Below are 17526 nucleotides of genomic sequence, written 5' to 3' on the forward strand. Positions count from 1 at the left end.
GGATGGGGGGTTGGTGGGAGGCATGGGAGGGCAGGAGGGAGAGAGAACTGGTATGTAAAATAAGATTGTTTTTAATTTAAATAGAAAGTTATTTAAAAAGAATTAATCAAATTTATGTAGTTATAATAGTTTCTAGTGTACTATTTCAGAGTCCAAAGCACAACTAAAATAAACATATCCTTCCCTTTCAGTGAACTCTTGACTGTGACAGCGCTGTGGCTAACATGGCACCCAAAAAGAAGGCTATGAAGAAGAACAAAGCAGAGATCAACGAGATGACTATCATTGTAGAAGACAGCCCCCTAAACAAGCTCAATGCTCTAAATGGGCTCCTAGAGGGAGGCAACAGCCTTAGCTGTGTTTCTTCTGAACTAACAGACACTTCCTATGGCCCCAACCTCCTGGAAGGTTTAAGTAGGATGCGGCAAGAGAGCTTTCTATGTGACTTAGTCATTGGTACCAAAACCAAATCCTTTGATGTTCATAAATCAGTGATGGCTTCATGCAGTGAATACTTTTACAACATCCTGAAGAAGGATCCATCAACGAAAAGAGTGGACCTCAACGATATCGCCCCTTTAGGCCTGGCCACGGTGATTGCCTATGCTTACACGGGGAGACTGACCCTCTCTCTGTACACAATAGGAAGCATTATCTCTGCCGCTGTGTACCTTCAGATCCACACTCTCGTGAAGATGTGCAGTGATTTTCTGATCCGAGAGATCAGTGTTGAGAATTGTATGTATGTTGTGAACATCGCCGAAACATATTGCCTGAAAAATGCAAAAGCAACAGCCCAGAAATTTATCCGGGATAACTTCATCGAATTTGCAGAATCAGAGCAATTTATGAAGCTTACGTTTGAACAAATTAACGAGCTTCTCATAGACGATGACTTACAGCTGCCTTCTGAGCTAGTAGCATTCCAGATTGCGATGAAATGGTTAGAATTTGACCCAAAAAGGGTGAAGCATGCAGCAGATCTTTTAAGTAACATTCGATTTGGTACCATTTCTGCACAAGACCTGGTCAATTATGTTCAAACCGTACCAAGAATGATGCAAGACGCTGACTGTCATAAGCTGCTTGTGGACGCTATGAACTACCACTTACTACCTTATCATCAAAACACGCTGCAATCTAGGCGAACAAGAATTAGAGGTGGCTGCCGAGTTCTCATCACTGTCGGGGGACGCCCTGGCCTGACCGAGAAGTCCCTTAGTAGAGACATTTTGTATAGAGACCCTGAAAATGGATGGAGCAAGCTTACAGAGATGCCAGCCAAGAGTTTTAACCAGTGTGTGGCTGTGATGGATGGATTCCTTTATGTGGCTGGTGGTGAGGACCAGAATGATGCAAGAAACCAAGCCAAGCATGCAGTCAGCAATTTCTGCAGGTACCCAGTGCTTTGTTGGTAATACAAATAAGTGGAAGTGTGGAGAAGCTGCCCTGACCCAGAACTGATGCCTCTTATCTTAGTTTATTAGCCATATAGTGGTAGTAATGCTTTAGATGTTTTCCACATTTCATATAAAAGTGCATCCAAGACATATGCATCCGACATTTCTGTTTTTACTTTTTAATATTTTCAGTTAGCATACAAAGGGATGTGTTTCATTTTGGCATTTTTATACTTACATGCCATTACACTTTCTTACGCATACCTCTTATCCACTCTCCTGCCCTGTTCCTGCCTTTCTCTTATTGGTCCCCTGGATGGTTCCCCAGAATCTTCCCTCTGCTTTCACGTCACATAAGCTCTATTTTTATCCTGCCCCTGAAGTCTCTTCCTCCCTTTTCATGGTCTCCCTTGTATTTTCATCATACATACACATCAAACATAACCAAGAGGCAACGATTTTATGATATCCTTTATTGTCTCATTATGTGTGTGTACCCTCCATTTACCAAGAGTCCAAACAAAGCCCTGGAGAAATCGATCAGTGGCTAAAACACCACTGCTTTTGCAGTGGACCCAAGTTTGGCACCACATCAGGTGGCTCACACCAGCCTGTAACTCCAGCACTAGGGTAACAACACCCTCTTCTGACCTCCAAGGGAACCTGCACTTACGCGCACACATACACACACACACACACACACACACACACACACATATATATATATACATATCTATGAATATGTTACATTTACATGTAAATATATTCATTGGTTATATTTATTATATGTTATGTTATATATAATTTTATATTATATAAATTTAATATATCAATATAATTAATATATTTTGTATTATATGTTTTATGTAATTTATCTTTATATATTTTACATTTATTTGTATGTATAAATATATTCTTTTAAAAGTAATTTTTAGACTTTTTAGACTTTTTCCATTCTGGGCCTTGAGCCCAGTGCCTCACCTGTGTCAAGCAAGCACTGTGCCTCTGAGCCACAGCTTCAGCCCTTTATTTGGGATTGGAACAGGACAAAGGTGAACCCTTTTTTACAGAACTTCTGAAATTTTGAACAAGGAACCACGAGTTCACTGGCTCTGCTTCTTTGCCTTCTGCTGGGTTTCTCACGGTTTAGTACTCAAGTCAGTTTTCTTTGTGTTGATCTATATACTGATGTTGATCTATATACTGAAAACACTATAGTACTAAAAAAAGAAACTCTATGAACTCGAACTTTTTACCAGTAGAAAACTATTAGGAGAGACCAAGCCTCTCTTGATGCTTTCAGACTGATTCCATTGGTTTCATTCTAGGGTGGCTTAGCTTTCTATCAGTGCAATGAATGGCCAGGCCAGACATGCCAAGGAGAAGTAAGTAGAAGAAATCCAGCCAGGCAACTCCTATCCTAATTAAGCAGGAAGAAAGAGCTAGGGGTTATTGATGTTCGAAAAACAGGTAGAATCCCCTCTAATGTGCAGGTTCCCTCTTCAGATAACCAGCTTCTATGTCTCTTAAATCCCGGAAAGGGGAGGTGTCAGTGTGAGAGGAGAGTTCTGTGGGATCATTTTTTATTGTTTGTTTTTGTTTGTTTGTTTGAGGATGTGGCTAAAGGAAACGTCTTCTGAATGGGGAAGAGAGGAGAGTATCACATTTCTTTTTTTCTGAATGAGAGGCGAAGGGCCAATAGCTGTAATATCTAGGGGTGATGGTTAGGCGTTGCTGGGCGACATGAGTTCCTCTGCTTAGGCGATCAAGCTGTCCTCTATCATCTCAGGTACGATCCTCGCTTCAACACCTGGATCCACCTGGGCAGCATGAACCAGAAACGCACTCACTTCAGCCTGAGCGTGTTCAACGGGCTCCTGTACGCGGTGGGGGGCCGCAACGCGGAGGGCAGCCTGGCTTCGCTGGAGTGCTACGTGCCCTCCACCAACCAGTGGCAGCCCAAGGCGCCGCTCGAGGTGGCACGCTGCTGCCACGCCAGCGCCGTGGCCGACGGCCGCGTGATCGTGACGGGCGGTTACATCGGTAGCGCGTACTCGCGCTCGGTGTGCGCCTACGACCCAGCGCACGACGCGTGGCAGGAGCTGCCCGAGCTGAGCACGCCGCGAGGCTGGCACTGCGCGGTGGCGTTGGGCGACAGGGTGTACGTGATGGGGGGCAGCCAGCTGGGGCCGCGCGGGGAGCGCGTGGACGTGCTCACGGTGGAGAGCTTCAGCCCCGCGGCGCGCCAGTGGAGCTTCGTGGCACCGCTGCCCGTGGGTGTGAGCACGGCGGGGGTCTCGGCGCTGCACGGGCGCGCGTACCTGCTGGGCGGCTGGAATGAGGGCGAGAAGAAGTACAAGAAGTGCATCCAGTGCTTCAACCCCGAGCTCAACGAGTGGACGGAGGACGACGAGCTGCCCGAGGCCACCGTGGGCGTGTCCTGCTGCACACTGGCCATGCCCAACAGTGTGTCCCGCGAGTCACGGGCCAGCTCGGTGTCCTCCGTGCCGGTCAGTATCTGAACGCATTGCTTCCCGGAGGCCTGTGGTCAAACTTCGAGTGGGCTACAAGGAAAATATACACCGTTTACTACAGTGATGGTGATTCAGATCGATCTAGAGGAATGTCTGGGCGGCTCCAAATTCGTAGTTTGGCATCATCTACCTCAGTTTTTCCCCATCTCCCACCAACAGAATAAAGGGTTGTAGACGACAAAACAAGCAATTTCGTTCTGCAACCACTGGGTGGCATGCGGCACTCTTCCAAGGAGACATGCTTCCTAAATTCATAGTGGTTACTCACTGAGATTTTCTTTCCTACACTGTACACGTGAAACTTATGTGACTATGCAATTTCCTATTCAAAGGTGTATTTTCCTCTCTCTGTTTGGGGAGTTGAAAATACTCGTTTTAAGTTTTCAAATGAAAATAGTCTTTATAAAGACTTAATTTTATATTTCAAAATAAAAATTTATTCCCCCCTACTTTTAAAGACATCTCATAATATAGTCACAAAGCTTTAAATAAGTTGTGGCCAGAAAGCAACACAAAAACAATATGGTAGCAGTTTGGGGGTAATGGCATGTACCCTCATCCTTCTGGAAGCTACAGTCATTTTCTATCATAAAAAAAGGAACGATTTTCAGTCTCTTAATTTATATTCTAAATTTAAGCCAGTTGGCATTTTCTTAGAAGTAATTTTTATCTCATGCTTATATATTGAAAGACTTTTTTTTTTTTGTACTGGATGATGAACCACGGACCTCGTGCACGCTAAGTAAGTGCTCTACCAGAGAGCTACATCTCCAGCCTTTATTTCATTTTATTCTTTGAGACAGAATCTCACTAGGTAGAACAGGCTAGCCTCAGACTCTCAGAGATCAGCCTGCCTTGACCTCCTGAGTGCTGAGATTAAAGGCATGTGCTACCATTCCCCGCCCTCTTTTTTATTTTAAAGTAGGGTTTTTACTAGGTTATCTAGGTTAGCCTTGAACTTAAATCTTCCTGCTTCAGTGTCCCCAGTAGCTGAGATGATAGACCTGTACCACCAGGTATAGCTTTCCCCTGACATAGATAAATTGCTTCTAATACTAGCCCAAATAATCACCAAATAACATTATGTTCTTGAGTATCATTAACTTTGGCTTATCTTCCCAGCTATACAGCCAATAGCAGTAATTTTACTGGCCCACTCCTACACATGGTGATGATGAAGGAAACACTTGGGATGCTCATATTTGGCAATAACTTGATGAGAAGATGGGTTCACCTGTTGAGGAATGTGGTTTCTTTCTCCTGATATCTAACTTAAAATATTAAGCCAATAATATATATTCTTTATGATTTACTTCTATTACTACCACTCCAAATTACTTTGCAAATCAAAATGTATCTTTTTTTTTTTTTTTTGAGTCAGGGTCCCTGTGTAGTTATGGCTATCCAAGAACTCATTAGGTAGACCAAGCTGGCCTCAAACTCACTGAGATTCACTCATCTCTTCCTCCTGAGTGCTGGAATTAAAGACATGTTACACCAGGCCTGGTAAAGTATATTTTACTGTTGCTGTTTCCTTGACTTATCGGCCAAGTTTGGAGGAGAAGGGAAGGACTGTAGTAAATGATGCATATTTTCTTTTAATATATCAGTTTATTCTTTGTGGTGTATTTGTTTTGGGAAGGAAGTGCCTGTCAACTATGGGTTATATACAATTAGACAATGTAAAGGGATAACTAGGTATCTGGAACTGTATCTTGGTTGTCATTAATCCCAGCCCTTCCCACTACCTGTATGTTGAGTTGTGATGGGTATGTATGTCTAAAGCATGATCATCTCTCCTTGTCTGTGGGCTACACATCTGTAGGTGCAGCCAGCCACAAGCAGAAGAGGTTGGAAAAACTTGCATATGTAGAAAACACATCCCAAAGAGCTTTTCCTTTTTCTTTTCTTCCCAGAGCAATACAGCACAACAGTTTACATAGTAAATATATTGTATTAGATATTATAATGACCTAGAAACAATATAAATTTTAGAAGATGGGAGCAGGTTATATGTAAATACGATGCCATTTTGTAGATGGGACGTGATCATCAAGGCACTGGTATCCTAGCAAGGGACAGGGCATGTCCTGGTACCAGTCTCCCAAGGACACTGAGGGATGGCTACGTTTTATTCCAACTGTGAAAAGTGGCTTTTTGAAACAACCTTCCTCATCACCCCTTATGAAAAGCTCAGTTTGGTGTATTCAGTGCTAACACTCAGAAATAGACTATAAACACTGGAAATAAGTAAGACACCACTAGCATACAAATACTGAGAGAAAGAGAGTTTCATCAGGTACAGGGAAAATCTAAAGGAGCCTGCTCCATTGGCTCCATGACTACACAGGCTGGAAAACAAAACTGTGAGAAATGGCTTTTGGACCAAGTTAATCACTGGCTGAGCCCCTAAATTATCAACAATGGTAAAATAAACTCCATTTTTAATGGATCATTCTGGCCACTATTTGCCAAGCATCTTTTCCAGATGACATATACGTACCCCTGCAACTGAAAAGCCTACAGTATATTGTTACTTTGGGGTGGGGTGCTTCATTGTGGGTTACAGATAATTGAACAAATAGATGTCATTTATTTATGCACAGTTTGGGAATGTAGAAGTGTGTGAAGACAAGGGCCTAGGTCTCCAGATAAAGTAAAAATCAATGCATTGTAAGATCTTAGGATTTAAAGCATGAGGAGGGAGACTGAAAGTAGAGGGTTCTTCATTTGTCCCAGCTGCTACAATAGACTGTAAAGCCCAGGCAGTTGCTTTTTAAGAGTTAAACTGCAGGCCTAGTACAGCTGGGTGAATTGCAATCACTGTTTAACTTTCTGTGCTGTTAACCTGAAGACTCGGAAAATACACGTAGCTGGGCTTACCAGGCCCTGGGTGCATTGGGGTTGACAGAGTATGGTACGTGAAGATCCGTGAACATTTGAACCCCTGAATATCCTGCACTGCCATTAAAGACACAAACATACACAGAGGACTCAACGTTCTGTGTCACCTTCAGCGTCTTTAATTTGTCTCAAAGTTGCTGCTCCTGGGACACACAGTCCACTTTCCAAATGCAAACTTGACCTCGTTTTATTGTGGTTTCTGTTTACGTCCATCGGTTACCAGTTACACCCCCATGTTAGGACCCGAAAATGAACTTGTGTTTAGTTTTCTCAAAGAAAATGGCTTGTGATTTGTTTTTAATGCCTGAGTTCTGTGATTAAATTAAATGCTCAGCTTATCAGAAAAGAGCCTGTTACCCAGCAGCGAAAACAGTCAAACTGAAGCTGCCTTTTTCCGAATGGGCCAGAGACCTGATAAGAGCGTCTCCAGGAAACCAGACCTTAATAGAGTGTGTCCATCTTCTCAGGGCTCCAAGGCCAAGCTGTGATCTCTAACTCACCAGTTAATTTCAGCACATTGAGTGCATGTTATTTTTACTTCCTGTTGTGAAGATGGTCACATATATAAAAGGTCCATGCTGGGCAGTTTAACACGGTTCTCCAGAATGACTGGATGCTGGGGACTTGAGGGAGATCTTAGCTGAGGTAATAAGGAAGTGAGTCCTGAAAGGGTCTAAGCTTTAAGACAGGGTGGTAATGATATTATGTGTGTTTTACAATGTGTGTGTAAATAGAAGTTAGCTGGAAATAGGAGGTGGGTCTCCCCAACTCCGGCCCCTATTATTCTGGCCACATGTCTTCAGAACTCAACTAAATTGCTAAGTAAATGGACTAAAGTCGATTCATTGATTTATTTTCCCCAGTTATAACAGAATGGACCTTGGTAATTTCTGAGTGAGTGGTGGACCCCTGCCCCAGCGCTGATGACTGTGTTCTTGCCACAAGGCAGCGATAAAAAGAATTCTTTTCATATCAATAAAAAAGTTATACCAAATACTTTCCATCATTAATTACTAGAACTAACAATTAACAATTTACCCTATAGCATACCATTTGAGCATTGCCTCTCAGGGAGTCTGACACAAAAATGTTTATCTTGGATACTCCTAAAAATGGTTGTTGCTGCTTATCCAGCAAATCCTGGCAGAAACCTTGTTGGCTTAAAACATTCTGGTTTTCTATAAAGAGCAACAAAGAAAACTGTCTGTGGTGTTATTTTGTAACCTCATCACTGTTAATAAAGCTGCAAACAAAACATTTAATCAATGCTCACCTGTGGGCAGTTTTGCGTATTGCTTTGATGATTAAACTATTTGGGGGTTTACTATTATTATTACTATTATCATCATTATTATTGTTTAGTTGTTACTATTCAATGAGGCAAAATAATAGTAGCAAAATAGAAATGATCATAGAAAAGTGTTGCATACCTTGGATGCTAGCAAAAGAAGGAGGCATGGAATAGCACTAGTGGCCAGACAGTAACAAACTGTTGCCACCCAGCCCTGATATTCAGAAGTTAGATTGAGTGTCTCTTCTCATCCATGTCTACTTGTTAAACCTGAGAATGATGAAGAGAAAAGATAAAATCCATGATTGTCCAATTAAAACAAGCTGTCCTTTAGGGACTGGCCAGCTGACTGCCTCACCCTTAGTAGGAATTTGAGAGAGCAGTCCCTGTTGGCCTCTTGAGGTCCTTTTTATAGAAGAGATAAGGTGTTCACAGGGGTGAGAGAGTCAGCTGTTACAGGTTGTTAAAAAATACAATGAAAGGGAAGGAACAAGGGTAAGATTGTGTATCATGTGAATGGGGTCAAAAGTTTCGTGTAGGTTGAAAAACTTGTTTTGCAGTTTACACTAGATCAAAGAAACAGAAACTTATTCTAAATTACAAATAGAAACCTTAACTGGCAAGGACTTAACACAGGACAAACAGGAACTTCTTCTCCTTCTCCTCCTTCTCCTTCTCCTTCTCCTTCTCCTTCTTCTTCTTTGTTTTTTGAGACAGGGTTTCTCAGTGTAGCTTTGGAGCCTATCGTGGCACTCGATCTGGAGACCAGACTGGCCTCGAACTCACAGAGATCCGCCTGCCTCTGCCTCCCGAGTGCTGGTGTGTGCCACCAATGCCCAGCTCAGGAACTTATTCTTAACTGTCTTAACTGCAAACATAAACCTCACCCTGCAAGGTATATTGTTCCTGTTTTGGTCTCACATTCCCCTCTTGAGTTGTATCCTGGGTAAAATCCTTCACTCTGTATTGGGTATCTGGTTATTCTCATAGACATCAACTTAATGGCACCCACACAGGAATTTATACATCTAACTAAGGCATTGATGATGCAAGGGCCAACAGTAATTAGTAGAAACAGAAGGGCCAAAGGTCTCGTGATGGCTGACATCAGTTACTATCTAGGAGGAGCCCCAAAATGAGAATGGGAACTAATCCTTTACTTCATCTCAGGTCCCCCTTTTTTTGCGATGTTTCTTTGAATATAGCCAGATTATCTGTAATGATTCCTAAGTGGTATGTATAGAAACAACAATTTTCTCTTAGAGCCATATAATATCTCCTTGTTCTACATAGAGCAGGCCAAGTGCTCTGTCATATTGTAGAACTACTTCAGCTAATGGGTCTAATGTTAGATCTGGGCCTATTTGGTTTTTAACAGGTACCTTCCCTAGTATGCCAACAGGCAATATAGGTAGGCATTTTGTCTCCTATGCCAGAGTTTCCTTTTGCTCTAACATCCCAGCTTGTTGGGGACAAGGGATAACACACTCTCTTCTATGACTAGTTCCTGCTGAAACTAGGACGTCTTTGTCAGGGTCCAGGAAAGCTGGGATGCTAGTCTAAGGCCAAGCCCTCAGGAATGGGGCATTCAACAGAAGTATCTGGTTAGCTGATCCAGCTGAAAAGTGAGGGAGCATTCACCTTGGCTGTACTGGTCCACATCAGCTTTCAGCAAGTCCAGAACTCACAACTGTGTGGAGCAGACTGTAGTCCACAGCTGATTTCTGGACAGTGTCTGTCAGACAAGTGGAAATCTGCTTAGAGAGATACAGACTAGGGACAGAAGTTAAAGTTTAGGAACTTAAAGGAAAACATTACATTTGGCACTTTCAGGCCCATAGTCCCAGTGGTTGTGGAAGATGAGGAGTCCCAAGACCAAGAGAGAGATTGCACCCTCAATGATAGGTAGGTAGAGAAACTTTGGCTTTACTTAACTGGAATCCCTTTGACCTGTGAGAAGTGGACCCAAGTCTTATGACTCCCTCAATTCCCTGAAGCTTACATGAAATTTTAGTTTGCAAAAAGGGATAAAAATTTCATATGTATTAGTATTTCCACTGTTCGTAATCTGTAGTAAAATCCACATTGTAGAAAATGCAGCTAACAGGTACCTGTAAGAAATCTCAGTATAACAATGTTTCAAGAAAAGAAGCCTGAAACATTTCCCATTTTTGAATACCTTAAATCATTTTCTTATACCCTCAGAACTTAATTAAGCTTTCATATCCTCAACCCTTATACACCTTAGAATACTTTCTTAGACCGTCTGAACTCATATAGACATTAAATCTTTTTCTATCCATCTAATCATTTATTGGAGACAAGAGTAGTTATTACTGAGAACCATCATTGCAAAGCAAGTTCTTTTAAATAAAGGAACAGCAAAAAGTTACATCAGAAATCTGTTTATTCTTTGATATGAAGCCTGTTAGGAAAGCAAACCTGTCTGCCTTTCTCAGAAGGAGACCCAGTAGCTCTAGAAAAGGCAAGGCCTGATTTTTTTACATATGAAATGAACTAACAAGGTGGGTACAACAAAGCTAGTTAGCCTAGCTATCAATGTCATCAGAGATCAGAGAAGGATAAATTATAGCAGAAAGTATAATCTGAAGGGACTATATCTATTAAAATGACAGAGACTTACTCATTGTAAGTAACTTGGCCCAAGCTTACTTACTGGGCCAAGGTCATCTGATATGGCCATGAGGAATTAAATCAAGGTGGTGGGAGGGGCCACAGCACAACTGAGCCTATGACAATTTTATTGAGACCAATCAGACTTTTTATACTTTTAACAGAAACAGAATGTAATGGCAATTGCCAGGATCAATACAGTTGTAGTTGCCAGGATACAGTGAAGTTTGCAAGTCATACAGGGTTCACAAAATTAATGTCTAAGAACAATTGTCCTGTCAAGCCTTCATCCTTCATTGACTACTAAGGGATCATACAGAGAAATGCAAAGTTGACTGAATGCTTCATTCTCTGAGGGAGTGCATCAGTCTCTCAGGAACTGGAAGGCACACTGTGCCCCAGGAGCCATGGACTCTAACCTGAAAAATCTCTGACACATTCATCTCAAAGTAGCTAGGCCAAGCAAACTCCATGTTTCCCTGCAACCCATTACCTAGGCAGTTATCCTAGGCTCCTGTGATCTCAGTGGCTTCATTAGAGGCAGAGGTCCAGGCCAGTGTCAGCCTCCAGGCCCAGCAGATCAGAGACTTTCCTGTGAAGGAAGAAGTTAGGGGAGTGACCTTACTTTGTCTGGATAAAGTCGGTTAATCAACTCTCCAGTGTCCTGCTTGTTCACAGTTTGGGCCAGGCCATGGCTTCGAATGAGACACTGGAGCAGTATTCTCCAGTGGTTAGTGTTACCACATTCAGGTGGTGTTATCATGCCCCGTCATCTTCTTTAGAGACATCAGAGTCACAGTTAGAAGGTAGGGTCTCTCTCTGTCATAGTAAGCTTTTTCCATTAATCATTTTGAATGTCCAATTCAGCAGATTTCTGACAAGTTTGAGGACCATTATTTATTTATTTTGTGTTTTTTTTGCAGATTTTTTTTATTTGAATTAGAAACAAGATTGTTTTACATGACAATCCCAGTTCCCTTCTCCCTCCCGTCCTCCCCTACCACCCCCCTGAACTAAAACCCTACCTATCACATATCCTTTCTGCTCCCCCCTGGATAGTGAGGCCTTCCATAGGGTGTCATCAGAGTCTATTGTATCCTCTGGGATAGGGCCTAGGCCCACCCCCGTGTGAGGACCATTATTTATTAAGTATATATGAGCTAAACAACTTGCTGGCTTTTAGTTACTTGATTTAAGCTTAAACTTGAAAACATATACAGGTTTCTATTGCTGTGAAGAGACACTAAAAGCACAGCAACTCTTATAAAGGGAAACATTTAATTGGGGTGGCTTACAGTGCAGAGGTTTAGTCCATTATCATCATGACAGGAACCATGGCAGCATGCAGGCAGATGTATTAGAAAAGGACCTGAGAGTTCCATATCTTGATCTGTAGGCAGAGAGACTGTATCACACTGGGCACAACTTGAGCATATGAGACCTCAAACCTACCTCCACAGTGACACACTTCCTCCAACAAGGCCACACCTCTTAATAGTATCACTCCCTATGGGCTAAACTTTCACACACATGAGTCTATGGGGGCCATACCCATTCAAACCACCATAGTAAATAAAGCCTATTTCTATAATTAATTAAATTAGTCCTTGACATGACTACAAGTTTTGAACACATTAAAGAATTTTATTTATCCTTTATGAGGTGACTGCTATTAACTTACTTGTCTTAATTATCTTTAATAGCTAACAATAAGTTAGTAGCTTTTATACGATTAGGACTTTATGTCTTTATCTTTGCTAAGTTTGAACCTTAAAAATATAACAATTTCTGGATTGAAGCCTTTTGAGTATTAAAATAAAATGTTAAATTATGAATACAGTTCACAGAGATACTGGCAACTTTACCTTCCTGGATCTTACATAGTGCACCATTGCAGAATATCACAGTTCCTTACATGACTCCATCTATCCATTTCAAGAACTTTGGAGGAGGAAGGAATTCCTCACAGGGCTGGTTCTCAGAAACACTAAGGTTTGTTGTTGTTGTTGTTTACTGGAGCCACATTCACAGGTTGATTCAGGGTAAGCTTGACATGCTCATGCATCACTGATCTTCCACACATTTCTAGATCAAGCAGAGAGAGGAGACAATTGGACGGATGAGCCTAAGATCTTACTCCATTGCTTTCCTTGAGCCTTTCAAGAAAGGACCACAGTGCAGTCTGACTAACATTCCAATTCTGTCTTGCTGTTGAACCGTAACCTCAGATGTGACTGAAGAGTTGAAAGCACAGGCTTTCTTTCACTATTATTTCCAGAAGGGAAAGGAGGGAAAAACACAAACTATTATCATAGTAAGCTTTTGTCTCCTCTCCTCACTTAGATACTTCAATAAGAATACCAGCAACAAGAGTCAACTACCCGGTGCCTCTTCATCTGGCTCTTGTTGCTCTGAGTCACAGTTAGGTCTGCACCAACGTACCCACCTTAAAGCTTTCTATTTCCTTCCATCTAGGGTTATCTCCACTCCCAGCTAAAGGGGGAAGCTGAGAAAAAATCTATTTCTGCTAGGTTGGGTGTGGAGTCATCTATATCTAATCTGCTCATTTCTCTCTATACATGGGCCCGACCTAGGGGCAAGTGTGGTTGGAAAAAAATCTTGTGAATGTGGCTAGAAAGCCTTCAGGAAGAAGCAGTTTTCATGGTCTCTATAAAATGAATGGGCACCCACCTCCCTGTGGTTGTCAACAGGAACAGGAACTTTTGAGTCTACCCAGCTTCCCCCATTTGACTCTGCTGACACTGTGATGGAGGCCCCTCTGTGTCATAAGCTGTTCCCTCAGCTGCTTAATACTACCTTGTTCTTCTCCTTTAGGTCTTTTTTCAACCCAGTATCCTTACAAGTAGGTCTAGAGCAGGCATGAAATTTATTCTGTAAGCCTTCAGTGTTGGCACAAATATAGATCCCACAGACCATCAAGAAGCATCTCTTGTTCGTAAAATGCCCTCTTCACTGTTCCCAGCCTGGGTCTCCACTTCCCTCTCCATCTATAATTCTGATATTACTCCTATCATAAGGTTTAGTGCATACTGTATTCCCGTGACTTAATGCTACTCATTCCAGCCGTATGAGGAATTCTCCATATCTAACAGTCTGGGGGAGAAGAGCATACATACAGAGAGCTTAAAAAAAGGACCCGTGTACATCTATTCTTAGCTGCTGTTGTTAGGATTCCTGGAGGAATGAGAAGGACAGTAAGATGGCTGTAGTCTGTCCCCACAAGTCTTATTCCCTAGCCTTAATGGATCTTTCTCGTTGAGCACAGAGTTGCAAGTTGCAAAATGTTTTATGGAATGTTTGTAGCCAAGGAAACCATGAAGGCTAGAGTGATTCTTTCCATTGTTTAACAACTATTCACTGGACACATCCAGGCATCAATCTGAAGTTAGAATACTCTCATGAACAAGCCACTGCTTCCTCAGGGACAGTAAAGAGCTGGGACCTTCCAGGAGGTGGCTCTGTTGCCCAGAACACACTCATTAGATGAGGAAAGCCAACTCTACAAAGAGCAATTAAATTAACAAGCACATATTTTGGCAAGCTCTGTGCTCTCTAGGTCTCTCCCAGAGGACAGAAAGGTAAATTCAGCCCAATGTCTGCCCTCAGAGGGATCGGAATTAGTCGAGGTTTTCTAGCTGACTCCATTCATTGGTTATTTGATCACACAGTCTCAGCTCAAGGACTACATCATGCAGGCTGACTCTCTGACCTCTGTCTGCACGAGTCTGTAAGAAGTAGAAGCAAGTGATCAGATGCAGGTGTTGTGTTTCCAGCAGTCTCTTGGCTTTAGCACTGTGCTTCTTCTAGCCGGGATTCCAGCTCCCCCCAGCTCCTGCCAGGGGCTGCTTTCCCTGTCTCCAGCTTGTAAGGTACTCACATCACCCATCACAGTCTACCACCATGGCCTAGTTTCTTGTTGGTTTGTGTTCTGCTAACCCTTTAAGAAAGTGCATCTTAAGAGACAAGGTCTTGTCGACCTGACTCGCTGCTATGCTTCCAGGGTTTAGAACAATGTCTTGTGCACAACAGAAGTCAGTTGTTTTGAGTGACTCAATGAAGGCAGCAGTAAGTCATCATGACCTACTGCTCATTGATTTCTATTCCAACATTACGCATTCATTTAATCAACATGTTTGCCGAGTGTCTACCACACACAAAGCACCTCTCCTCACCCCCAGGAATCACTAGAGGTGAGAACAATCAAGTCATAACCATGATAACTAAGATTGACTGGAGGTCAAAAACTAAATTGCTTAGAAACATTATAGGTCAAAGGAGTTAGGTAACAAAATCTTTACAATTCATTTCTTTATTAAGCAACCTTACAAGATTGATATCTCTATGGCTATTTTCTCATTATTTTTAATTATAGCTTTCTCCCTACAACTGCCAAATATTCTAAAGCATGCTAGAACTAGTTTCACTGTTTAACTGGTGATTACTCAGTGCCCACTTTCTATACATTCAAGCACATATATGGATATACACATAACCATCATTTGATAGTGTAATTGTGTGTGTGTGTGTGTGTGTGTGTGTGTGTGTGTGTGTGTGTATGACAGTAAAGAGCTGGGACCTTCCAGGAGATGGCTCTGTTGCCCAGAACACACTCATTAAATGTGTGTGTTTTTTTATGCATGAGACAGCTACACATTTGTATTTTGGGATTAATAGTCCTTCTGGTTCTACTATCCTCAAAGAGAGCTAAAACAGCTAACAGGTAATGTTCATTAATTCTTATAGGTAGACACACTCCTGATGATGTAAAGAAGCCTAAAAAGTTTGAGTTTATACATAGATACTCATAGGCCATTTCTATCTCAAGAATAGGAGAAGGACATTTTGCACCCAAACCCTGGTGACCTTCCAAAGCTCAGACAAATCCCCATTAGTGGCTCTGTCATTTCCCTCATGGGAAAAGATACTGAGGACAAGTCACTTGTGGTAAAGCCCTGAGTGACGGAACACTGAAGCTCTATGCCCGAGTCACAGTATATTAGGAAGTGAGGTATCGCATAAGGAAATAAAAGGAGTCAAACTCTGCTGCAGGGATGCCCAGCTCTGGCTTCAGAGGTCTTCCCAGGGGTATCCTTCAGAAGAAATCTGACCCCAGAATGACCATAGGAACCTAATGCAGAAAACAGCCAGGCTGTGAATAGCGTTGTCGTTGATGGCTCACCCAGGGACGCTTATTTTGAAAAGAAAAAGCGGCTCCAACAAAAAACTATGGAACGCTTCAATGTTCCTATTGATTCATTCATTTGATTTTTTCCCAAATGGCAGGGACATTTGAAAAATATCATGCTCAATCATTTCTGTATTCTATGATAGTTATTAGAAATCAGAAAAAGTAAAATACACACATACATACATACAGTCTATGGTCCTAGTAATTTGGGAGGCTGAATTCAAGGCCACCCTGGGCTTCATAATAAGTTTAAGGCAAGCCTGGACTAGATAGAGAAATCTTGTCTCAAAACAAATTAAATTAATATTGACCTACATAAAATTTCATTCATTTAAAAATATGTATATGAATTTTAAAAGAACCCTAACCAGCAACATCTTCAGCTAAATTTTGTTACATTTTTAATTAGGATAAGCCTAAATGCATTGACTGAGGGAGTTGGTATTTTGCAATCATTTGTTTCACATTTTAGAAGTTCACACAGACCTTTATTATTTAGTTTCTTTTTGCTATGCATTTCCAAGTTGTTTGCATTGGAAATAAAACTACATAAGTATGTGTATCTACATATATATGTTTACACACACACACACACATATGTGTATATATGTATATACATATATATATATATATATCAATCATATGGAAATCTATGAGTATATGCATTTGGATATATTTGAAAAATAATCTTAAGAACTATAACTCTATTACATCTCAATAGCAGAAAAGGCAGTACTAATTAAATCATAGCAGTTCAAACAATAAAGACATCAGTCCAAATAGCTGGAAAGGAAAGAAAATGCATACAAGTTGCCTGAAGCCATGGGTGTGACGAATTACAGATAAATGCATACTTACATTTTGAACTTTTGTGTCTAGCAACATTCCAGGTATGGGGGAGCAAAGATGAGTAGACCGTGTCTCACCATCCCTAAGGGTAGAGGGAAATGAAGCAGGAGGCTGGGAAGACAGGCAAACAAATTATAGCTGGATGATGTAATAGCTGTAATTATGGGGGTATGTGCAGGATCTCATGGGATTGCTGCTAAATGGATGGCAACTTTTACTGAGAGAGGTCAAAGCAAAGGAGGGAGCCTCAAGCTGAAATTTTTGTTTCTGTTTTTATTTTTTTTTGTAATTGAAAAAAACTTTTTTTCAGACAAGGTATATTGATCATGCTCTTCCCCTACCCAAACTCCTCCCACAATGCTCTGGAAATTCAGCATTACTGGGAGTCGCATGGTATGAAATCTTCAATCAATGTAGCAAGGACTGGTACCTATCTGCCTCTTCTGTGGTCCTTGGAAAGCAGTCTAAAATTCGAGATGAAAAACTAGAATTGATAAACAAAATTTCTGAACCTCAGTTTCTACAACTGTAAGAATCACTATCACTCTACTTATTTAATCAAATGGTTACAAATATAAAATTGAGCAACATTCGGGGAAACATTCTGAAAACATGAAGCTACTCTATACATTTGTGAAGATCATGACATTTCCATGTCGAGTTACCTATAGCAAACATTAGATACCACTGTGCATTAATAGGAGA

At 41.5% G+C, this 17526-nt stretch overlaps 1 protein-coding gene and 1 long non-coding RNA gene across 2 annotated transcripts; one reads left to right on the plus strand and one right to left on the minus strand.

Moving 5' to 3' along the window:
• Nucleotides 1–224: 224 nt before the first annotated feature.
• On the plus strand, nt 225–3922 carry Klhl31 (kelch like family member 31). The gene is made up of 2 exons (XM_035443476.1): nt 225–1396; nt 3190–3922. The coding sequence occupies exons 1-2, from the start codon at nt 225–227 to the stop codon at nt 3920–3922; spliced, it is 1905 nt and encodes a 634-aa protein (XP_035299367.1).
• Nucleotides 3923–10585: 6663 nt separating this feature from the next.
• LOC103159531 lies at nt 10586–16929 on the minus strand. Its single transcript, XR_003484601.2, has 4 exons — nt 16831–16929; nt 12629–12848; nt 12059–12153; nt 10586–11355 (listed from the first exon to the last, which is right to left on the minus strand). It is a non-coding gene; the product is annotated as an uncharacterized LOC103159531 (long non-coding RNA).
• Between the last annotated feature and the right edge of the window lie 597 nt (nt 16930–17526).

This window comes from Cricetulus griseus, chromosome 4 (assembly GCF_003668045.3).
Source record: "Cricetulus griseus strain 17A/GY chromosome 4, alternate assembly CriGri-PICRH-1.0, whole genome shotgun sequence".
Taxonomy (NCBI): domain Eukaryota; kingdom Metazoa; phylum Chordata; class Mammalia; order Rodentia; family Cricetidae; genus Cricetulus; species Cricetulus griseus.